The sequence below is a fragment of the Podarcis melisellensis genome, assembly GCF_964234715.1.
Source record: "Podarcis melisellensis genome assembly, chromosome: 4".
In the NCBI taxonomy this organism is placed as follows: domain Eukaryota; kingdom Metazoa; phylum Chordata; class Lepidosauria; order Squamata; family Lacertidae; genus Podarcis; species Podarcis melisellensis.
Window position 1 is genome coordinate 87,800,161 of NC_138531.1, and position 25,396 is coordinate 87,825,556.

General features: G+C 47.3%; 1 protein-coding gene across 7 annotated transcripts in view; it reads right to left on the reverse strand.

Moving 5' to 3' along the window:
* AMOTL1 (angiomotin like 1) overlaps positions 1–25,396 on the reverse strand; it is a 78,968-nt gene that overhangs the window by 16,160 nt on the left and 37,412 nt on the right. For all 7 annotated transcript variants that reach the window (XM_081909618.1, XM_081909619.1, XM_081909622.1 and 4 more), the window contains 7 exons: positions 21,706–21,846; positions 19,654–20,572; positions 14,710–15,007; positions 13,128–13,272; positions 11,504–11,593; positions 4,188–4,333; positions 2,315–2,464 (listed from right to left, as the gene is read on the reverse strand). In XM_081909618.1, coding sequence (XP_081765744.1) covers positions 2,315–2,464; positions 4,188–4,333; positions 11,504–11,593; positions 13,128–13,272; positions 14,710–15,007; positions 19,654–20,572; positions 21,706–21,846 — 1,889 coding nt within the window. The remainder of the gene's footprint in view (positions 1–2,314; positions 2,465–4,187; positions 4,334–11,503; positions 11,594–13,127; positions 13,273–14,709; positions 15,008–19,653; positions 20,573–21,705; positions 21,847–25,396) is intronic.

Consider the following 25,396-nt stretch of genomic DNA (forward strand, 5'->3'; position numbering starts at 1 on the left):
ACAAGGAAAGCTCCTCCTCCCGTCTTCAGCCAGGCCAGTTTGGGCCACAGGCTCTGATCCAGCTACCATCAGTCATTCCAAAGTCCCACAGAAATCGATGGGGAAAGTTCCGCCACACCTTGCTCCACGTCCTATAGCTCTCAGTGGGTCTTTAGTCATGACTAACTTGAGCTGGGTCAATGCCTTTATCACAAAATGAATTTTTAAAGGGGGGATAAGTGTCCTGGAAATTATTCCCCACCCAATCTTGCAGAGGAAATGATATTCCTGCGTGGCTTCACGCCATCCACCCAGAATAGTTGAGGGCATTTGTTGGGGGTTCTCAGTGAAGTTGAAAGCTCTCCTTAGAGCAAACGTCAACAAAACCCAACGTATTAATTTTCCAATCTGGCTTGAAATTTACCAGGACGTGCCAGGGTGCTGTTTTTACACTCGTTCATCTGTGCATGAAAATATCCAGAAGGCATCCTCTAAATTCCAATTTGGCAGCTACAACGAGGTCCCTATCAAGTCGTTCGCAGAAAAGCCATGTAATTGAATCAAAGGAGACGTTTCCCGCAGCCAAGTCATTAAATTGGAAGAATTTAGTTGAATTTGCTCCCACTAAACGAGGCTTGTGAGCTTGTTCTCTGGCAAATGGATTAGTATAAGCCAATGATTGAATAAACACAGGTGGACTCTCATCTCAAGTGGGAGTTTTCCAGTTTCGGCTTTTAACTGAGAGAGTGCCCCTGGGGACTCTTAATGTGGACTTTTAAAAAAATGAGATCTCAGAAAACTGCAACTGCTCGATCCTGCAAAGCTCCATATTTGCAGGAATATGTGAATAAAACCTAGCTTCTAAGATTTGCAAGACTGTGCAAACCACAAGAATCCACCAGATTTTTAATATACCAGAAAGCGACTTCCCACATTTCAAAAGGAACTTGAGCCAAACGACTTTTCCAGATGTCCCTGTGCAAGGACTGGCTCACAGTAGATTTTAACTTGCTGGATTTTTATGCAAGTTCAAGATGTCATGCTTGCTTCACAGGCCTATGGCTAACAACACAATGACATTGCTGGTTGTTGTTTTAAATTTGTAATTTACATTCAAAAGCCTTTTCTGCTCAACCAATGAACGATGTGAAAATTGTAGATATACAGAAATTCTTTTGCCTGCATGGTACTAGATCTCAAGATCGTATGCTACTGATCTGACTGTAGTAGCATTTTCAAGTCCACAGCGCTCCCTAGGAGTTGGATTATTAATATTAAACATGAGCAAAGGACCAAAAAATATATTCTAGGCATTGCAGAGATTGTAAAAAGTAGGGCAGCCCCTGCCTACTGACTCACAACATACTAGGCATGATACAAGAGGAAAAAGGAACAGGGAGGGAAGAGGAAAGCAAGTATTGGAGCAACAGGGTGGCTAGGGAAATCTAGTCTGATGGGTGGGGTATAAATGAATGAATGAATGAATGAATATAATTATTATTATTAGCGAAAATATTAGGTCAGACTGGTCTCTCCCTTGCTGTCATGTCATTTCTGGGAGGCAGGAGATGTAGTCTCCCAGTGGTCCTTGAGCTGCCTGCAAAGCACACATTTAAAACATATTTGACGCATGCCCCCCAAAGAATCATGGGAACTATAGCTTACACCTCACATAACTACAATTCCCAGCACCCTATGGTTCCCAGGGTTCTCTGCGGCTATGACGAAAGCTGAATTGTGTCTTCCTTCAGATCCACACTCCCCAGGCAACGGGCTGCCAGCTGAACTTAGCTCCTACTAAACCAACGGGAACTACAGCCAACTGATTTTGGCTACAACCCCTATACCCACGAACAGGGGAACTCGCCGAATTTAACAGGATTTCCTTCTGAGTAGGTCGGCAGAGGACTGCGTGGCTGGTCTGGATCTAACTGTATGGGATCAAATCCAAAGGGTAACACCTGTAATGATACTATCCTGCAAAAAAAACCCCTAACAAAGCAGCAGCCCAGCAGTGGTGTGGTACCTGCGTGCTACATTTATGGAAGTGACCTGAGCTTGAACTGTGGGCTTTGACACATCACAGGTGTGGTGTGGCGGAGCTTTGGACAGGTATATTTCTGCAGGCACCTTCAGCAATGTCAGACTGCCTCTGCCAGCGTGTCCACAGAACCCCCAAATCGACTGTTCCCGACCCCGCAAGGTGCAGCAACCGTCGTGTTGGAGGGGGCAGCAACAATACAACGGCCGCGGCAGCTGATCTTGATGGCAGGTTGCCATAGGTTTGAAATGAGAGGCGCTTTTGGGAGACGCAACACCCCACGTTCTGTCTCACCTGCTGCATCCTCAGGGATTCCAGCTCCCTCTCCAGCCTGGTACGCAGGCGGCACTCCATCTGCTCCCGTTTCTCGTAGGCCGCCTGCAGCTGCGTCAAGGCCTGCTGAAGCTTCTCCACTTTCTCGACGTGAGCTTGCTTCTTGCACAGCTGCAGGGCAGCAGGGTTGCCACAGGGGGAACACAGAGACATTAGGAGGAAGAGGAGGGTGGCAGCACAGAGCAAGACATTGTAAGTTTTATGGAGGTTAAGTCCCTGCATCCAAGTCAACTCCAGATCTCAGACACCAGGGTGATCCATCTGTCACAATGCTTTAGCTGAGATTCCTGCATTGCAGGTAAAAGGTAAAGGGACCCCTGACCATTAGGTCCAGTCGTGGCCGACTCTGGGGTTGCGGCGCTCATCTCGCTTTATTGGCCGAGGGAGCCTGCGTACAGCTTCCGGGTCATGTGGCCAGCATGACTAAGCCAGTTCCGGAGACCCAGAGCAGCGCACGGAAATGCCATTTACCTTCCCACTGAAGCAGTACCTATTTGTCTACTAGCACTTTGATGTGCCTTCGAACTGCTATGTTGGCAGGAGCAGGGACCGAGCAATGGGAGCTCACCCCGTTGCGGGGATTCGAACCGGCAACCTTCTGATCGGCAAGTCCTAGGCTCTGTGGTTTAACCCACAGTGCCACCCGCGTCCCTCCTGCATTGCAGGAGGTTGGACTAAATGATCCTTGGGACCCCTTCCAACTCTACAGTTCCATGATTCGAAGCAAATCCCAAGCGTTGATGTGCTGCAGACAGTCAAAGCTTTCAGTCCCAAACTAAAGAGGCTGTTTGTTTGACTCTGTTGTTTACTGCTCGCTCAATATGATAGGAGGCAAGATCCTAAGACTCTAAGCTTTCATTTTAGAAAAACCCAAGTTGCCAGACCTCATGACCATGGTGGAAAGATTGACAACTATTCTGTGGGAGGGGGGTATAGGGGTTCAGTGGCCAGAGAAGGGGGCCTCAGTACTCTACAGATCCCTACCTCTAATCTAACAAAGTTGTTTAACCCTAACAAATGCCACTAATCTTATTTCTAGTGAACCTCTCAACTTGATCCCCCTAGAATAGTAGTGGACTGCATGATATACCAAAAATTAAATGCAAAGTACCTCGTTATATAATCCATAAATTGACATAAACCTTTCAGACTGATATTTGGTCTATTTGTGTAGCTAATGGTCCCAGCGTTCTCCTGCGAAAATGTCCGTTGAGTTTTGCTCCTCTAAGTAATTTCAGATTTTGTGCTGATTTGTCAATAACGGTGGCTTGTCACACTCTCTTATATATTTGGATGTTGAGGGAGGAGTTTCATATTTCCTTGGTTTCTAGCAACCGAGCATATCATGTGCTGGAAAATATTCAGCAGCTGCTATAAGACAGCAACCCTAAATATACTTACTTGGAAGTAAGCCCCGCTGAACTCTGCGGCATTGCTTAGAAAACACAGTTAGGATCAGGCTGCAGATGTGAATGCTAACAGTAAAATGTCTTTGTGCAAAACCACACCACACAATTAAAGCACTCTTAAACCAGTTTAAACAGCCATGCCTTCTCCCAACGAATCATGGGGACTTTAGTGAGTTCGCCTTCATCGATCCCTCTTCACAGGAAACTCTGGGGATTATAGCTCTGTGAAGCTCTCCTAGCAACTCTCAGGGCCCTTAACAAACTACAGCTCCCAGAATTCTTAGGTTGAAGCCATGAGTGTTTAAAGTGGTGTCATAGAGATTTAAATGTAGAGTGCAGATAGGGCATGTCTGTGAGAGAGAGGGAGAGAGAGAGAAAGAAAAGTGTAGGGTGGTGAACTGAACTGAAGGACGGTCTGGTGTTACCTCCTCTTCTAGCTTGACGACTTTGGCTTGTGCGCCGTTGAGCGCCTGGTCCAGGATTTCGATGTGCCTTCGCTGCTCCTCGCTGGTCAAGCGCAGGGCTGCCAAGTCCATTTCCAGCTTCTCTTTCTCTTTCAAATGCTCTTTGTCTGGAAAGGGAGGCAACGGCCAGCTGCATCAGAAGCTCTCACAGACCCAGGAGGGACACTGAACAGAAGTAAACTCAAATAGAGGCAACGTGGTGCATTGGTCATGGCAGGGCTGCAGGACCCTTCTCAGCTAGAGGGCCAGGTTCCAGCCAGATGGGCGGGGTATATAAATAATAATTATTATTATTATCAATGTGGGTTGACCAATGATGTAACACAGTGTTTATCACACTTGGACCTCCAGTTGTTTCGGGATGACAATTCCCATAATCCCTGGTGGTCTTGCTAGCTAGGGATGTTGGGAGTTGTAGTCCAAAAGCAGCTGGAGACCCAAGTTTGGGAAACACTGACGTAACACATTCTACACACCAGCCACACAAAAGCCAACACAAGCTCTCCATCCAGGCAAGCGAGAGGCATTACCACAGTTCAAGGACACGTTTCAGCCAGGAGAAACGACTCAAGGAAGGCATGAAGCAGGGCACGGACTCAGGCCAGGGTGTTGTTTGCAGAGTCTTTAGGGCCAGGCAAGTAGACCACATCCGGCCTCCAGGTCTGGGGATTCCCTGTTCCTGGGCTAGGGTGTCAGACTAGGATCAGAGAGACCCACATTCAAATCTCTGCTCAGCCACTGGGTAACTGAGTCAAACCCACCTCACAGGGCTCTTGCGAGAGGGAGGAAAGAACCACTTCTGCTACTACAGTGAGCTCCTTGAAAGAAAGGCGATATATGAATACATAAAGACTTTCAGAGTTTCATTGGGCAGGCTGCAGAAGTGTAGCAAGGCTCCCTTGTCCCCATGGCAAGGAGTGTATCAGTGCACCGACCTCCAACCCTTGCCAAGGCTCCCCCAGAAGTGGAGGAACAGGCCAGGCAAACTCCTAGCTATTCCGAGCCAGAGTGAAGACCCACAATTTTGCATCTCCCTGGGTTTGTGTCCTAGGTAGGGGCCAACCTGGTCAACCCCTAGACATGTCCCTGGCAGGTATCTTAATCCCTGTCATTCATTATGGAACCTATTTGAACTAAGGACCACTATTGCTGTGCACTTGTTCTTTCAGACACCATTTTACGTTTCTTACTTTAGAGCTAGCCGGGTGAGGCTTGGAAGCCTTCAGATTAAAGCCCAGCTGCTGCATTTGCCAATATCCCTGTGAAACTTCATGTGCTTTTCAATCACCTTAACTGCAGCCTCCTCTGCTGCTGAAAAGCCAAGCTATTTGGCAGCTAGAGCTTTAAAATGTATATTTGCTTGATTCTTCGGCATGTAAAGCCCAAGTCTCTCCTTCCATTTTATCATCACAACTACTCCGCAAAATAGGTGAGCACTAAGGCAAGGGAGTGGGACGTGGGTGGCACTGTGGGTTAAACCATAGAGCCTAGGACTTGCCGATCAGAAGGTCAGCGGTTCAAACCCCTGCAACGGGGTGAGCTCCCGATGCTCGGTCCCTGCTCCTGCCAACCTAGCAGTTCAAAAGCACGTCAAAGTGCAAGTAGATAAATAGGTACCACTCCGGCAGGAAGGTAAACAGCGTTTCCATGTGTTGCTCTGGTTCGCCAGAAGTGGCTTAGTCATGCTGGCCACATGACCCAGAAGCTGTACGCCAGCCCCCTCAGCCAATAAAGCGAGATGAGCGCCACAACCCCAGAGTCGGCCACGACTGGACCTAATGGTCAGGGGTCCCTTTACCTTTAAGGCAAGGGAGCTGGCTAGGGGCTGAGGAGAGCCCAACAACAACTGGAGGGTCAAAGGTTCCTCATCCCAGGGCTAAGAGAGAACAGCTGGGTCCAAAGTGATCCAATGAGATTCATGGAGAAGTTGCCAAACTGATGTTTTCCTGGTTCACCCCTGACACATCATTCATTAGATCCCACTGGCTCTTAGAAATGTAAGTATCGGTGGGGTATGCTGCTACTCTTTTATGCCAGCTGTTGATTCTGAAGATGCTTCGCTAGTACCAACGTCCTTTCCCAGTGGGTGTTGCTGTGCTTTATTTAGCCATGCGCCATTCAAGTGAGCTTTGCTGCGAGTCACTTAAATGCACAGGAATCCGCATCACTTCAGCTGCTGCCAAACATTCCAGAATAGCTCTCATGCCCTGGGACGGGCTGCGGGTTACCAGATAGCCTTTCGCCTGCTCATTCAGCAGTAGACATTTACCCAGAGGCCTCTCGACCTTGACGAAGTGAAAGAACCCTCAACAGGATCACGGCGACACAGCACAGATCCTTAAGATTTTAGAGGCCTGTTCCTTGACAGCCCAGGTTCTGCATGCAGACCACGCAGTCTCTTCCTCCATCCCCGCTGCCTTTAGAGCTTTGTTTTGGACTCTAAAGCAGATGAGCTAAATCCAATGGCAATGTTTTCTTAGGATACAAGATCTAAATGCTCACTCAAGCATGGGTGTTCCTTAGTTTTCATTCTCCCTTTCGAAGACACAACAAACCAAACATAATCTGTGGGTCGTTTACCAGCCACTCTAGCAAACCAGACTTCCCTTCCACCTCAGAGGCTACGGCTTACATGATACACCCTCAACTCTGGCTAGAGGGATGAGAGTATATAAATAAATTTGACCTGCTTGAGGAGGTCCTGTATACAACCTTTCTTTCTATTCTTGGAAATACTTCTCTCTCCTATTTGTAGCATCTAGCTGTCTGGCCCAGACGAGGCAGGCATGCTAAACATCCCTGCCGTTTTATATGACCCTGTCTCAAGGAACTATCACTGCACACAGGTCGTGAACTGACAGGGGAGTGAAAGTGTCCGCACCAATATTTATAGTGATGCGTGAACAGAAGCGTTGTTCAGTGAATGCTGTGTTACAAGGAGAAACGGTGGAACTTTATGAGACCCAAGCCGGATGCCCAGGACTGTCACAGATACAGACTGACTGACTGACTGACAGACAGACAGATAGATAGATAGATATGGGAATATATATTCCTTTATTTTTTTAAAAGAATATATTTATATATCTGCCAACAAAGGCCCGTATAGTTAAAGCTATGGTTTTCCCAGTAGTGATGTATGGAAGTGAGAGCTGGATCATAAAGAAAGCTGATCGCCAAAGAATCAATGCTTTTGAATTATGGTGCTGGAGGAGACTCTTGAGAGTCCCATGGACTGCAAGAAGATCAAACCTATCCACTCTAAAGGAAATCAGCCCTGAGTGCTCACTGGAAGGACAGATCCTGAAGCTGAGGCTCCAATACTTTGGCCACCTCATGAGAAGAGAAGACTCCCTGGAAAAGTCCCTGATGTTGGGAAAGATGGAGGGCACAAGGAGAAGGGGACAACAGAGGACAAGATGGTTGGACAGTGTTTTCGAAGCTACCAGCATGAGTTTGACCAAGCTGCAGGAGGCAGTGGAAGACAGGAGTGCCTGGCATGCTCTGGTCCATGGGGTCATGAAGACTCGGACACGACTAAACAACAACAACATTTATATATTTAAAGGAATATATATATATGTTCTCTCTCTCTCTCTCTCTCTCTCTCTGTGTGTGTGTGTGTATATAAAGTTTTGGATCCTGTGTCCATTTCTAGCCACCAGCGGCACCCCTCTGCTGGCAAGGGAGGGCCCAAACAGTGCCCGTCTTCTCCTGGGGTGATACCCTTTGCAGAGTTCTCTATTGGGCCCCTGCCCACTTCCCTCACACCAGTCACCAGAGAGGTTGGATCGTGACGGGTTTGGACTGGGCTGCACGCTTCTACGCAGCTTCCCTAGTTCTCCCGGTCCCCTCCTCCCTCTCTCTCTCGATGGCTGCAGCAGCAGCAGTGGCCATAGCGGTGGAGGCTGCTGAGTGTTTGGCTGGGGTGTGTGAGTGGCTCCACTGTGTTCTGTTCTCTGGACCTCCTGTTTGATTGCCACCAAGGCAATCCCAGTCCCGGTGGACCTGAGGTCATTGGGGAGGGGGTTGGGGGCTCTGCTCAGCCCTTATAATTTTTGCATTGGGCACCCCGGCTCCCCCCGTTTACAGTAACAGCAGCGTTGGCAGTGCAGGGACCGGCCAAAGAACCCTGTTGGTGCTGGTGGTCCCTATGAGCTTAGCGCGGCCATGGCTACTCATCTGTCATGGATGCTTTAGTTGAGATTCCTGAATTGCAGTGGGGTTGGACTAGATGACCCTTGGGTTCCCTTCCAACTCTATGATTTCATATAGGGTGCAAGGGGGGGACAATGGGGAAATGGGTAGCAGAATGAGGCAGAGAGGCAGACAAAGGGAGCGCCCAGTCCACTTTTGGTTCTGGAACAGCCCCAACTACCTCCGGCTCTGGCCCTGCCCACCCTGAGAATATGGCCCTTGACAGACTGTCCTCAAGGTTAAGAAGAAGAAGAGTTTGGATTTGATATCCCGTTTTATCACTACCCGAAGGAGTCTCAAAGCAGCTAACATTCTCCTTTCCCTTCTTCCCCCACAACAAACACTCTGTGAGGTGAGTGAGGCTGAGAGACTTCAGAGAAGTGTGACTGGCCCAAGGTCACCCAGCAGCTGCATGTGGAGGAGCGGAGATGCGAACCCGGTTCCCCAGATTACGAGTCCACCACTCTTAAGCACTACACCACACTGGCCCTCAATGTAGCCCTCTGCAGAAAAAGGACCTGCCTTTTTACAGTCTGCCCCGGACAGCAAAAGGAGGCTTGTTAAGCACTTGAAATGACAGTTTAGTGCCTCTGAGCTGTGCTCCACAGGGTAGCTGATGGAGGGCTGTACTCTAGAGTTATGTGAGGGTGTTATCAAGGCTGCACAACATGGTGCCTGAACCCCTGGCACAGACCTACCAGTAGAGGCATAGGCCCCTGTTGTAACTAGCCATCAGTCATTCCTAGCCCTGAAACCTGAGCTCCTTTCACGGAAAAGAACCAGGATTAGTCATAGTCACATTCAGTTTATTTATAAACTGCATTTTCTGAAATGTATTTGTGCCCAAAGATGTTCACGGATAACAAACAATCTAAACACAATGGTTCAATAACCATTGTGGTAACCATTGTGGTAACCATTGTCTGGAAGCGGTTGGAGGATGGATGGCGGCTAACAGATTGAGGTTGAATCCTGACAAGACAGAAGTACTGTTTTTGGGGGACAGGAGGCGGGCGGGTGTGGAGGATTCCCTGGTCCTGAATGGGGTAACTGTGCCCCTGAAGGACCAGGTGCACAGCCTGGGAGTCATTTTGGACTCACAGCTGTCCATGGAGGCACAGGTCAAATCTGTATCCAGGGCAGCTGTTTACTAGCTCCATCTGGTACGTAGGCTGAGACCCTATCTGCCTGCAGACTGTCTCACCAGAGTGGTACATGCTCTGGTTATCTCCCGCTTGGACTACTGCAATGCGCTCTACGTGGGGCTACCTTTGAAGGTGACCCGGAAACTACAACTAATCCAGAATGCGGCAGCTAGACTGGTGACTGGGAGCGGCCGCTGAGACCATATAACACCGGTCTTGAAAGACCTACATTGGTTCCCAGTACGTTTCCGAACACAATTCAAAGTGTTGGTGCTGACCTTTAAAGCCCTAAACGGCTTCGGTCCAGTATATCTGAAGGAGCATCTCCTCCCCCATTGTTCTGCCTGGACACTGAGGTCCAGCTCCGAGGGCCTTCTGGCAGTTCCCTCACTGCAAGAGGCCAAGTTACAGGGAACCGGGCAGAGGGCCTTCTCGGTAGTGGCGCCCGCCCTGTGGAACGCCCTTCCAGCAGATGTCAAAGTGATAAACATCTACCTGACATTCAGAAGACATCTGAAGGCAGCCCTGTTCAGGGAAGTTTTTAATATGTGACATTTTAGTGTATCTTTCATCTTTGTTGGAAGCCGCCCAGAGTGGCTGGGGAGACCCAGCCAGATGGGCGGGGTACAAATAAATTATTATTATTATTATTATTATTATTATTATTATTATTATTATGCACAACAATTGCTGCCAATACGACATTTATATTTTTAGGACCCACCTCATTTCTGTGATTGTGAGTTGCTTTCAATAGTTTTTAACACTGTGTTTTAATTGCCCTACCTCCTTCAGGTGAAGGACAGGTAATTTATAACAACAGCAACCTAACACTGAACAGCTCATTTGAAACAGGGGTGGGCAGACTTTGGGGAGCTTAAATCTAGTTGTTCGTTGACCAGAACACCAAGATCTAACAACCAGAGCTGGGCACAAGAGACATACAAATAGAATTACAGAACAAGAGTGCCTCTGGGCATATTCTTAGCCTGAAGGTTTGTTTTCAATATCAGAACTAATTGAATTGAACTCACAGTCATTTAAATTCCATTCCTAGTTAGGTTCCTCCCTCCCCCCCAAATTTCAGCAGCTTAATTTAGGTAGGCAAAGACATTTTGTTGTGACTGTTAAGCTATTTCTTCTAATATAACGCATTTTCAGGTGTTATTCTCACTAATATATGCATTTCCATGCACATTTTCCCCTAATAGTACAAAATGGTTGCAGAACAGAATTGCAAACTTCAAAAAAGTGTGAATTTCAAAGACTAGCCATGCTTCAGTTCACTTATTACTTCAAGATGCGCGAATTAGGTCGTTTCTCATTTTTAATGCAAACAAACCTAAGTTTCTTCTCCATCCCTAGACATGTGAACAAATCCCTGAGAAGTGGTTCCCTCAGAGCTGTGGTACGAAATATCCTTTTGAAGGCCTGTTCAAAACTCATGAAACAAAGGGCCTTGTTCTCCTTTTATTTGTACCTGTGTGAATTCAGAATTATCCCAAAGGGAGAGAAGAATTCCATTTCACTATGAAGCTTATTTCTCTTGAGACTTTGCCCTGACATCAACATGTTTATTTAAATTTCCCCCTTGACCACCAGTGGCGTAGCATGGGTTGTCAGCACCCGGGGCAAGGCAAGTAATTTGTGCCCCCTAACCCGTGGATTTGCGCCCCCTAACCCTAACCCCCAGATGTTGCGCCCGGTGCGGCCGGCCCCCCCCCCTGCACCCCCCACACTACGCCACTGTTGACCACCACCTACCACTAATTCCAACGAAGCAACATGGTAAAACAAGTCTGTTAGAAAGAAACCAGCCTCCAACTTTAAAAAAAACTGCTAAAAACATAGCACAAACAAACACCTCTTCCATTCTCTGACAAACCACACATAGTGAACATGCATATCTTTGCTATATATCAATGTGGTACTCACTCTGAGAGGCATAAAGACCCTCTGTTGCCTTATCTTCGTTTCCATCAAACTCTCTGCTGGCTAGCTGCCTGTTGGCAGCCTCCAATCGCTCTACACAGAGAAGGGGAAACAGCTTAAGAATAAACATATACATATGGCCAAGCTCAGAGAATAAAGAGACCTGCCACATGCATCATGATATAAAAAGAATCTTGGGAAAGGGAAACCAGCTATACAATAATGAAAGACATGTAGATCGTCCTGAAAAACAGGGAAGGCCAGCCTGCATTTCCATCCCCCAAAGGAGGGACTCTGTTCTGTAGGGTCTCTGTCTGAGGGCCAAAAGTATATTTCTCTACACAAACTTCCCTATGGATGCTAATGTTCCCTCATAGGGTTGGTGCTCTCTAGCAGTCCTGGTTATGAAACACCATGCAAAATCCAAACAATGTGAATATTAAAATATGGACTCTCACTCTTTTGTTTTTTAAAAACTTTGGGGTTTTTTATTCTTTTACTTGTAACCGAAGCTGTTAAAATTTGGTAGCAACACCTGAGCAAATTGAAATTGATGAAATTGATTTGCAGGGGGAGTTGGACTTTTATAAAAAAAGAACAGCCCTTGTATTCTATCAGGGACTTTGTTATAACATAATTCCAAAGTGATCTATAAAGCCAAGGAGGACCAACAGAAGGTCCAGAAACACCTGGTTTGCAATCCTGGCTTGTTTCCTTAATCTGTATTTCCCCACTGTGTTGCCCACCAGATGTTCTTCGACAATGACAGCCCATCACTGCTCAGCACCGGCATGCTAGCTGAGGCTGATGTGAGTAAGGAGGGGATGGGGCAGCCGCCTGGGGAAACCAGAGTTCTCAGTTTCAGTAAAACAGCAGACAACTGAAGTCAACTGAAAACGGGAGCAAAGATTTTCAATCTCGTGGCTGTACAAAGAGTGCAAGGCTTGCTCAGGCTTGTTCCTGTAGTGTGGCAGTAAACTGTGGTTAGGCATTGTGCCTGAAGCAGGATTGCGGCAGCCATTGAGGGCACCCCATTCCACATAATTTAAGGTGGGCAGGGAGAGAGACTTAAATACAATTTTTCAACCAGGTCCAGGAATATATATACTGTATTTTTCGCTCTATAAGTTGCACCTAGTTTTAGAGGAGGAGAACAAGAAAAAAAATATTCTCTCCCTCTCTGCGCAGCCCTCTCCAGCAAAGCGGGAGGAGAAACGGAAGGGGCTCTGTTTCTCCTGCCACTTCGCTGATGGAGCGCTGCACAAAGAGGGAAAGCAGCGCCTCTCCAGCGAAGTGAAGTCAGAACAGCAAGAGGGATTGCTGCTCAGTGAAAGCAGCGATCCCTCTTGCTGTTCTGGCTTCTGGGATAGCTGCACAGCCTGCATTCGCTCCATAAGACGCACAAACATTTCCCCTTACTTTTTAGGAGGGAAAAAGTGCATCTTATAGAGCGAAAAATACGGTCTTTTTTAATGGCTCTACCAACAATAACCTCTAAACGTTGTTACAGGAAAACAGTTTCCTCAGTTAGAATCTGAGACGTGGCCATCTGGAATTTGATAGTTCAGGAACGAAACAGAAATGCAATGGGAGGGGAATGAAAAGACCTTTCGTAAAAAGAACATACCACGTAAGGCCCTGTTGAAATCATGGAGACGCCTGATTTCACTTTCCAGCTTGTTACGCATGGCCTTGTCCAGCGATTCCCTCTTGGTGGTGGTCTTCACCAAGTCCTCATAGGCTTCTGAAATCCTCTGAATTTCTATTTCAAACTGAAACGTTTGGAGGAGAGAGAGAGAATAAGGGAGAGCATACAACTTTCCATTAAAAGCTGGGCAGCGATGCATGTCAATCATTGACTCGAAACTTTTGAAAGAGAGGTTTGTGCAGTGGCCAGAAGTGTGTGCCAACCTTCACACTAGCACTGTGCCGCAGGAAGAATTCTCCTACAATGATGCCAAAAATACAACTCCTCCACAGGCATTAATAATCCTACTGCAGCTGAAGGAAACCAGCTCCCCAGCCATCACAGAAGAAAGCGACTACAGCAATGGAATAGGACGCAGCTCAGTGGTACAGCTCATGCTATCCAGCAGGCAGACCCAGGTTTAAATTCTCAGCAACTCTATGGAGAGCCATTGCTGGTCATGGGAATTCTACCAAGTCAAGTTCCCCCAACTTACATCACATCATATTATCCAGTATTTATATTCCACCATTCACTTTTTGGGGAAGCAGGTGGCGCTGTGGGTTAAACCACAGAGCCTAGGACTTGCTGACCAGAAGGTTGGCGGTTCGAATCCCCGCAATGGGGTGAGCTACCGTTGCTCGGTCCCTGCTCCTGCCAACCTAGCAGTTCGAAAGCACATCAAAGTGCAAGTAGATAAATAGGTACTGCTCCAGCGGGAAGGTAAACGGCATTTCCATGCGCTGCTCTGGTTCACCAGAAGCGGCTTAGTCATGCTGGCCACATGACCCGGAAGCTGTACGCCGGCTCCTTTGGCCAATAAAGCGAGATGAGCGCTGCAACCCGAGTCAGCCACGACTGAACTTAATGGTCAGGGGTCCCTTTACCTTTACCTATTCACTTTTTGTTGTTGCTAGGCATGCAAATACCTATTGGTGTTATGGGCTGCACCGAAATGACCTCTCTGAGCTGCAAGCCTAGGCAATGTGTCTAGAGGCCCTGGGCTGCCCAGACAACAAGACCCCCTCTTGGCCTCGCTGATGTGGTCTAAAGGAAATCAGAGCAATCCGTTTGGCACCAGCTTGGCTGCAGGAGCTATACAAGACACCACCCAACTGCCTTAAGTGCTCCTTAGCTGTTTCTTCTCCCAAGGCTGTCCTGCAAGGGACATCAAAGCAGTATACGCAGTGAAATATCCCACTTTCCTTCCATCATGGAATGCAAAGCAGCACTCACATGGTTCCCATGCAGTCTCCCATCCAAGCACTGACCAGACCTAGACCTACTTAGGTAGCAGACTCATGTGCCTTCAGACCCCATGCTATTGAATTGGACCTTTACTGGGTCCCACACCGCTGCACTATGTAAGTTCCAATTTAGACGTGTCCCTAAATTTATCATATTCTGGACCAAACCAGGGAGTGCTGTTCATCCCCATCAGCAAGTGGCGCAGGACACTTTTCTTGTGTCACCCAAGAGGATCAAGACGCAAAGCCCAGTCCCACTCAACCGCACCACGCACCTTCTGGAGTTTATCCGCTTTCTCATAGTAGCCCTCCAGCTCCTTCTGCAGGGCCTCGTTGTCGTCGGAGAGCATCTCCACCATCTGCTGGGCTCGCTGGACTATAGTGAAGGCATCTGGTGGGAGCGGCTGCTCCTGCTGCTGGCTCGGCGGAGTTGCAGGAAGGGACTGAGATGCCATGGTCATCGAGAGGGGCGGCAAAGAGGCAGAGTGCAGTGGGCCAGTAAGAGAGGAGGCCTGGGAGGACATCGGGCTGTGCTGCTGTTGCAGGGATGGAAAAGATGACTGGCACTGACGGCTGTATGGGAGGGGGAAACAGATGAGTGGTGGGAACAGATTAATCGGATCATCGGCAGTGTGAGCAGTCAGTCTGCCAGAAGTGACTGCTTATTGGTGCTTAGTATTCCATACATGAATGGGACGCGGGTGGCGCTGTGGGTTAAACCACAGAGCCTAGGGCTTGCCGATCAGAAGGTCGGCGGTTCGAATCCCCACAGCGGGGTGAGCTCCCGTTACTCGGTCCCTGCTCCTGCCAACCTAGCAATTCGAAAGCGTGCAGTGCAAGTAGATAAATAGGCACCGCTCCAGTGGGAAGGTAAATGGCATTTCCGTGCGCTGCTCTGGTTCGCCAGAAGCAGCTTAGTCATGCTGGCCACATGACCCAGAAGCTGTACGCCGACTCCCTCGGCCAGTAAAGCGAGATGAGCACCACAACCCCAGAGTCGTCCACGACTGGACCTAACAGTCAGGGGTCCCTTTACCTTTATCCCATTCATGAACAGTGAAACACTTTCCCCAAGTGTGGATTTTTATGTAGCCAAAACAGTACCACCTGCACACAAGAGGGAGGTATCAGCAGACTTAAAGAAGTTCAAACGGAATTCTGAGTGACGGGGAGGAGAGAACAGCCCAATGAAGACTGATCATGCTGGGCGTCCCCAGGATTCTGTTGGGGGCAAGGGATGGGAAAGGGTGGAAGTACTGGATGGGAGCACTCCATGCTGCAACATTTTGTTGCAAGCCCCACCAGTTATAATATTAGTTACCGATATAACTCGACACCTATATAGCACTAAGTATGTACGGGGTAACTTTGTTTTTTTTAAGGAAAAGTCTCTGCCCCAAGGACTTTACAATCCAACTTCCAGTAGTTTGAGAGACAACAAAGCAGAGGGTAAGGAAAGGGAGAGGTCAGCATGGGACAAATATGGGGAAAGGTGTTAGTTGCAGACAAGGGAGGGAACGCAAAAGAGCAGGAGGCGACTTTCTCTCAAGTTCTCTATCCAGAAATACTGAATTCTGGGAAATCTTACTGACCACTAGGAAAGCTTATTCAGCAAAATTTGTCCGGCAGCTGAAATTTCAGCGGGAATTTGCCAAACTATTTTCAAGCCTGTCTCTGCAACAACAGGCAGCAATTGGTGGGTTTTTTGGGGGGTGGGTTTTTTTAAGAACGCTGAGGGAACTAAATTCCACAACATGTGGTTGAGTACACAGTATACCTTTAAAACATATTTGAAGGACATTCTTTGCTTCAAAGGATTCTGGGCACTGTAGTTTACACCTCATAGAGTTACAATTCCCAGCAAGCCTTAACAAACCAAAGTGCCCATAATTCTCTGATCGGGTTATGTGCTTCAAATATCTTTTAAAGGTATAACTGTGCATGCAGCCACTTTATCTGCAATCATGTGGAAACACAAGCAAGCACAGTCCTGCTCCTAGCTAGAAGAACAGAACCAGGCCTTGTGCTCTGCACTAAATAGGGGACTGTGTTCTGCATAGGTTGGGCTGAAATAGTCATGGCCTCATGCGAACATGCCAGCGAACCTTTCTTTGAGGTTTGTATTGCTCCTTTAGATGTGCTGCTGTTAAACATGTTCCTCTTCGGGATGAATAGTGCCTCTTCCCCTGTTTACAAACCACATTTGTCCCAGATCTGCATTTGAAGCCTTTCCCTCAGATTGTATATATAAACTGCTAAGTGCAGAGTCTCAGCCTGTCCGTACAAGGCGACTGACACACCTCACCATAACAAGCCAACCCATTTTAGAAAGACCTAACTCTCCCCACCAGCAAATAGCCAGTCTCTCTCGCCAGCAAAAAGACATCCAGCAAATAGCCAGTCTCTTTCGACAGCTTGTTTTTAAACAACTAACCCTGAACCAAGTAAGAAGCAGCATTTCCATTGTAAAGGTTTTCTTTTTTTAATATAATCCTCCATTGTCATTTGCTGCTCGCCTAGGGTGAGTTGCCAGTTCACCTAGGTGAGCAGCTGAATGGAAATCACGCAAGGTTCAGTGTCATACTGCTTTCCCCCCCGCGTTGACTGGCATCCCTTGTAGGCCAAAACAGCTGTGGACGTCCTTGAATCAGATTGCAGCTGCAGAGACAGGCTAGTGGTGATTTGATAGAAATCACCTGATATAAATTTCCTGATATAAATCACCTCCGGGTGCTACTAATAGACCTACCCCCCTCCCACCCAAAATATAGGAAGTTGTTTTATTCTAGGTCAGATAATTTTTCCCACTAGCCCAGTATTGACTTCTCTGACAAACAGAGACTCTCTAGTAAGTCAGGCAGAGAAGACTACACTCAGTGCTATTTTTCTGGGGGGGAAAGAGGTGCCAAATCTGACCATAAACACCTCCCTCATTCTCTCAGAGGTGCCAGAACTGAGTTCCAGCTGAAGAAAAAAAAGAGCCCTGGATCTACTACCATCTGGTGTGAGGAACCTTTGGCCCTCCAGATTTTGCTGAACTACAACTCCCATCATCCATGTCCATGCTTGTTGAGGCTGACGGGACTTCCAAGCCAGCAATATTTTGTGGGCCAAAGCGTCCCACACCTGACCCAGCTACAGTGGTATCTCGGGTTACATATGCTTCAGGTTACAGACTCCACTAACCCAGAAATAGTGCTTCAGGTTAAGAACTTTGCTTCAGGATGAGAACAGAAATCATGCTCCGGCGGCGCGGCAGCAGCAGGAGGCCCCATTAGCTAAAGTGGTGCTTCAGGCTAAGAACAGTTTCAGGTTAAGTACGGACTTCTGGAACAAATTAAGTACTTAACCCGAGGTACTTTATCCTCCTAACTGGGGGTGCCATGGAGATATCTGCATGAAGAGCATGTGCTTGACCACTGGGCTATGGCGCTTTTATCTTAAAAGCACACACATTCAGGAAATCTGATTACAGATTTCCTGACGTCGTGTCTGGTTTGGTCTTTACACAACCGGAGGAGATGTCCCATTCAGCACACATGGCTTGAGACTGGAGCGTGAGGCGCACAGAATCCATGTGCCTGACAGCTGGAAAATCCTCCGTCTGAAAGGAGACTTGCAGATGGAATCCTCTTACAACTTCCTGAGACTGTAACCCAAAGCTGACCCTGTTTTTCCTTTCCTTCTCCTCATTCCCTTGTCGCTACCTCGCTTACATAAAGAGGGCTTTTCGCATTTCTCTTGAAAGCCGTGGTTTTCTGGCTGGAGAAACACACACCCAACTCTCCGTATGTTGTTGCCTGAGACTCAAAACATGTGCTGATCAGATGGAATGCAAACGCTTCAGGAACACAACACCAGCAGCCAAGGAGCCATGAAGGGCTGTGTCCCAGGTTGCCATTTCAGGAAACCTATTGCTGCAAAGCACTATGGACCTGATCCAAAAACTCAGCGCACAGAGCTTACTGCCCATTGCCCCCACTTGAACCTGGGAGTGTGGCCTACAAATATACCCAACGCTTTTCCCATTAGAAAGACAGCAGGAGGAAGGCATCGTGTTGCAGAGGTAAAACAGAAGGGAGAAGCAATTCCCACCCCTTTGCCCAATGCTTCTCTCCTGGGATTTTAACTCCTCTGGGTCCCAGTTGCATGTTCACCGCATCAAGTAGAGAGAAGATACTCAGAGATAGGATTGTGGTGGTGGGGAGGAGTAGGGAGGGAAATCATGCAAGAAGAGGAATAAGCACCACATTCCTGCTGCATGTCTACAAAGTACACAGGCAGTACACAAAGGGTTTGTTTTGCCCTTTGGGGCGGTATTATTCTAGAACCAATGGCTTTGAGCTGGACAATGTAACTTGCCCACCTGCTCCTCTCCCTGCAACCTGCCTAAATCTGCCCCAAAATGTGGAGGGAACCACTGGAGCACATTTAGGGTTCATGTGCGGAGAGAAGTAAGTGAGGAGATTATGCTATGTACAGTAGTTAAGAGTTGTTGCACTACTGCGTAACTGAATACCAGGGCTGGGCGACATTCAGTTTTCAACATCGCAGTATATCACTAGCTAAACATTGTGATATACAGTTGTACCTTGGAAGTTGAATGGAGTCTGTTCTGAAAGTCCGTTCGAATTCCAAAACGTTCGGAAACCAAAGCGCAGCTTCTGATGGGCTGCAGGAAGCTACTGCAGCCAATTGAAAGCTGCAGAAGCCCCATCAGACGTTCGTCTTCCAAAAATAGTTCACAAACCGGAAGAGTCACTTGCAGGTTTGCGGTGTTTGGGAGCCAAAACATTCGAGAACTAAGCTGTTCAAAAACTAAGGTACAACTGTACTGAAATATCACAACGTCTGAAATAAATATGGAGCTATGTAAAAGCACTGGCTGGCTTCATGGCTTTTCCCGCATCGTGATTTTAGCAATGCATGCACACCCGCACATGCATCATGATTTGCAGGTCAAAAATTATGAAACTGCTATCGTGATATGGGCTTCAAACCAGTTTTAGATGATATGCCACCCAGCCCTAACACACATCATGATTTGCAATATATTGCCAGGTCCAAAATTATGAAACCACTGTCACGATATGGATGATATATCAATATACCTCCCAGCCCTATTGAAAACTACCCTGAGTCTGGAGTCTTACTTAAAGCAAAACCTCCGCCAAAAGATTGAAAGGAAGGCAATAAGATGGCAAGGAGTTCGACATTACCTAGTCAGGCTATACTCTGGGGGAGGCTGATAACGGACAACAGCTACTTCGCTCCTCGCTGCCTGGGGCGCTGAATAGGAGGGCATCGCCACTTCCTGGATGACGCCAGAATGCTGGTCGTTAAAAAACATCCCGTGCTCCTGAGCTTTGCTCACCGGAGAGACCACCTGCTTGCTTTTGTACGGGTAGTCCGGCGGCGGGCCCCTTGGATCCACACCTTTGCTGGTGGACTGAGGAGGGGACGGCCCTCCCGCTTTGAATCCTTTGCTTCTCCCCAAGGCAGGCAGATGCTGTTTTGTGCCGTTCCTCTCCAGCGACAACTGCATGATCCTCTCGCTAAGGTACCGCACGTGGCCTTGCTTCAGTTCCTTGAGCGCCTCGTCTTTGTGCGCCTGTCCGCTGTTGGCTCGAGCCAACGTTGGCCTCCCTTCCGTTCTGGATTTCGGGCAGGAGGTTCCAGCCATGTAAAAACCTGCCCCAGCGGCGCTGCTGGGCTGCTGGCCCCTGAAAAACTGAGACTGGGCTTTGGCCTCTTCGTAAGTTGGCAGCTCTTCATTGTTCTGCTGAGGCTGGGCGCCCCTGGGCTGCTTCTCCATCGCAGTGCTGTCCCCTTGATGCTCCTGGCCTTGTGGTTCCTGCCGGGCCGACTGCTGGACCATTTGTGGGTCTTCGGGCACCAGGTTTTCCGTGGAAGAAGAAGAAAGCAGCGTGCTGGCGGTGGGGTTGGATGGTCCCGCGCTCCCTGTGGCCTGGTGCTGGATTGCCAGCAGGTTCATGTTCTCGCTCGGGTTGCCATAGCGCAGCTCCTGGATCAACCGCTGTAACACAGTGCCAGGGGCAACGTCCTCCGAACCTCTCATTTCCACCTCTGAAACCTGGAGGAAGCTCGGGGGGTGGAAGTTGCAAGGAGGGTCTTCAGCTGAAGCAAGAGAAAAGATGGCAGGCAGAGAAAGAAAGAGACACACACAAAAGGAAAAGGTTGGATTATTTTGAATGAGGAAGAGGGAGAAATCCTGCATGGCCTTTTCCTCCATCAATTATCCTACTGTGAACCTGAGTTCATAACTCAGCCAAATGTCAGGTGCAGCGTTAGAAATTCAGATATACAGTGGTACCTCGGGATGCGAATGGGATCCGTTCCGGAGCCCCGTTTGCATCCAGAAGCAAACGTAACTAGTGATGGCACATCTGTGCACGCACGCATCGCTTTTCGTCGCTTCCGCGCATGCGCATGGCGTCATTTTGAGCGCATGCGCATGCGCGAGTGGCGAAACCCAGAAGTGACACGCTCGGTTACTTCCGGGTTGCCGCGGAGCGCAACTCGAACACGCTCAACATGAAGCATATTCAACCCAAGGTATGACTGTATAAGCTAAGTGCCAAATTGCTCCTTAAACCAGGGTTACAGTTGCCAAAATGGAATGCCTTGTTGTCATTCTGGGGCCAGACAGCTCTAAAGTCATATTTTTCAATACAACCTTTGGGCTCCTGAAATTCAGATGAAACAGAACGGATAGAAATCTACAGGATGTGTTGCAAGTGTGTGAAAACAGATCCAATGATCCCCAGTCATGCACCTCCAGATGGTGGAAACGTCCAGCGCTGTCCTGGCACCTGGGCATCTTCACTTGGTCTCAAGTAGACGATAGCCAGCTGCAAAATGGGCCTGGTGAATTTCAATTGTTAATCAAGGAGTAAGGCCAGTACTAAACAGGGGGGTGCAAGGGAAGAGGGATGCAAGAGCATCATTTGACGGGGGTGTGGACTGATGAGACCTCTGTCCAGATGCTGCAGCTTGGTGGTTTAAATTTGGGCTGTGGTCTGGGGACTCCCCACCTCTGCTCTTCAGGGACCACATTGCTTCTGATGAAACCTAAGTGCCCTCTCTGTCCTGCACCTGGGTCCCATTTCCCTTGTATAATGATCCACTTGCAAGGCTCAACGTCAACAAGGATCTGAAGAAAGCCATTTGTCCAAAAAAACCAAAACAAACCAGTGTGAAACTCAATTGACAAAAGCAGCTAGAAAGCAGGGTTTTTCACAAGAACTTACTTTCAGTATCGCTGACAAAGTCTATCATTAACGGTGAACCATCCCGCCTGCTGCCAAACAGCTGAGGATCCGTGTAAAGACAGCCAGTTTCTTCCAGTATCTGGGCAGGAGTACTGGAAGTGTAGCAAATGGATGGGAGGCCTATGAGAAAAGAAAAAGAAAAAAATATTTATCCATGAACTAGTCACGTTTTTGTTTTGTTTTTTAAATACCCCAACACTTTTCCTAAAGTGATTCACACTTGTGGTTTCTGAATTATGTTTAAGCGGTGTTTCACAGCCCCCAACAAAGACATCCGTTGTATACATACTTCTCAGTGAATCATTTCAGATGTCTGTCTACATAAAAGGCTGCATGCAGAAACACATTTTACTGCAGACAACACAACCTTGCCACAGAACTGTCAGAGGGAAGTCACGGAGCGGCTGAGCACCCAAGCCATTGTGGCAAGAGTTCAAAGACTTAATAGATGATAGAGAAATGGTCATTAATTTATTGGCAGCTCCCAGTATTTTCCAATTCTAAATTTTCAAGGAAAACTCACATCGCTGGTCAGTGGTTGAGCTGCTCTAGAATTACAATGGAGTTTTTGAAGCCAAGTGACTCACCGATCTTCTGATTGCTAATGGCTTAGTTCCCAAGCTATCACAGCCTTGGATTAGGACTTGGGTGGGCTTAGAATTTGAACTTTATGTCCACAAGCAACATATTAAAACTACATCACTGCATGCAAGCAAAGTGCTTTTGGTTGGTTTCAGAATTTTTTGATCAAAACAGACATTGTGTCGATTCAGATGCAGTAGGAAACCAGGGTTTCCCATTACATGAACAAGTCTCAGGCTTATCCACAGCCTCCAACCTTCCCCTCTTTTGTGCCCAAAAGGAAATCAGCAACCTCTGTATTTAAACAATCCAGAGTATCTCAGTCTGGGGATCTGAGGAACCTGTGGCCCTTCAGTGTTGTTGGACTACAATTACCATAATCTCTTATCATTGGCCATGCTGGATGGGGCTGATGGGAGTTGGAGTCCAACATAACTCCAATCCCTTGTTTAAAATATGGTTCAGGACAAACCAATATGTAAAACCGTGATTTAATCTGGGTTTGGTCTAACAAACCATAGCTCCCTGTACATTTGAACTCAAGGAACTGTGGTTTGCTTCAATGGAGAAGTGGAAGCTTCTGATCTCCTCACAGTAAGGTACGAGGAGAGGACGGAGGAGCATTCAAGTTTCCTATTATGTCCAAAATACCACACAGACATATATGATGCACATACACCTCTTACTGCAGTACAATTAGGTATATAAGGCATGATCTTGTCCATAAACTTTAAATCTGGACAACAGCCTGTAAAATAACATGTTGGACATTTATACTATCCAGAGGCCACTGTCACAAGAATAACTGATTATATGGATATATTGCCTGCATCTGCACAAGGAAATTTAATTTCCAGAAACTATTGTTTTGAATTAATATTGCCCATTCCCTGTTTTACATGTTATTTTAACTAATTTAACACTTTTTAAAAAAGCATTAGTGGAAAAAGCCATTCACAGTGCCATTCATGAACGTGATCTTTGCTTATTTTTTGGATATAAACTCTCTATTTCAGCAAGTTGACAATTTATATAAGAGAAAACATGCCCGATTTGTCTTACGACACCGTAATATTTAAATTCAGACTGCTGAATTTATGGCAGTCCCAGTGGAATATGTTCCTTTCTTGATTTCATTATCTACTGCAGTAACCATATAAGTTTAGAACCCTAGAATGAAATTGCACAGACAACATTCCTTGGTTTGTATGAAAGAGATAACAATGGCTTTGAAAGAGAGTTTTTAGCAGGGTGTTCTCGGAAGAAGGAATAAGAAAGACTGGGATCCATCTTGGGCAGGCTGGCTGAAGGCTGCACTGCTGTGGGGGACAAACCCCTCCTGAAATGAACATGCTGTAAGATCTGGCCTCCCTGCAGGCAGACTGAAGGTATAAATAGGTGAATAAACCATATTTCTTAAAGCTATGACATTATCCGCCATGTCTCAGTTCTCCAAAGGACCCTGTAGTGAGTGCCTGGAACCCCCAGGAATCTTGCAGAACATGGGAGCGTCACATTACTTTTGTAACAATACGTTTTGCTGAGAGTCAAAAAGCAATCAAGCCATGTAATCCAGTAGTCAAGTGAGCAATCAACTGATCACGGATTAAGCGAGTACAGCAAGCAAATCAGCCTAGAAACCCCTCACAAATCTGATTCTACTGACAAAAAAAAATTGCATAAGGAAAGCAGCTTATCTCAGTGGAGTCTGGGTGCGCAAACTATTGAAGTGCCACATTACATCTCACCAAAATGTATGTGAGCATGCACAGAATTTGGGATTCTTGTATCAGACGCAGAGTAGGAAATGAATACAAAGGAATTTCTTGCCTTCTAAGACTGCTTCCCTCTCCCTTCTCCCCAGTCTCTCAAATTGCAAAACCCCTCCCTTTTATTCTTTAATCATTTGATGAAAGGGGGCAAGAGTTTTATTAGAGCATTGTTTCTTAAGCTGGGAATTATGGGGAAGGAGGCCAGCCTTAGCATCTGGAGAGACAGCCCTAACTCCAGTTCAAGCTGACTCACATCCTTTTAATCAGAATTGCACCCTGGATAGGAGAAGACGGCTCTCCTATGGCCCCGGGGCAGCTAACGTTAACACGCCTTACTCTCCTAGACACAATGTAGGTGTTAGCTGGTTTGGAAACACACCACAGCTGAACAAAGGGGCAAGTTGGTTTGATGCAGCTGATCTCAGTATCTCATCCCTATGTATTCAGCCAAATCAAGCAACTTCATCAAACTCAGATAAGCATGTTGGAAATATCTTACAAAAGCTATGTAGGCTTGTAATATAGGAATCATGGGCGAAGCCAGGATTTAGGTTGGGGGTGGGACCAAGCTATCTGGAATAATACGATGTGGAATTAATACAACAATTAAAACGGTTAAAACAATAAAACCACAAGTTCAGTTCAGGGGAATGCTTGCCTAAACAGGTGAGCGTTCAGGAGCCGGAAGAATGCCAACACAGAAGGGGCCTCTCCTGTTTCAAGAGAGAAAGCATTCCACAAGACTGGTGTCACCAGTGAAAATCCTGCCTCTATGTTACCGCAAGACAATAATCATCAAGTCATGGCAAAACTAGCTGGGCTACATTGACTGATCATGGTGCCCTTGAGAAAAGTTTCCCATCCCTTTGTAGCTGACTGCATCTTCCTATGATCTCTCTGGAGCAGGGGTAGGCAACCTAAGGCCTTTGGGCTGGATGCGGCCCAATCGCCTTCTCAATCCGGCCAGCAGACGGTCCGGGAATCAGTGTGTTTTTACATGAGTAGAATGTGTGCTTTTATTTCAAATGCATCTCTGGGTTATTTGTGGGGCATAAGAATTCGTTCATCTCCTCCCCCCCCCAAAAAAAATAGCGCTGCCCACCACAAGGTCTAAGGGACAGTGGACCGGCCCACGGCTGGAAAAGGTTGCTGACCCCTGCTCTGGAGGGTTACTTGGCCCTGAACAAAGTCAGATGTAGTGATGGAGAGAGGAGGACATGGGAAACTTTATTTCCATGAGCTTCCTTATGCTAGCTAACCCCAAGCCACTATATGTAAAGGCACACATACAGACAACTAATTGCCCAAGCCATTTA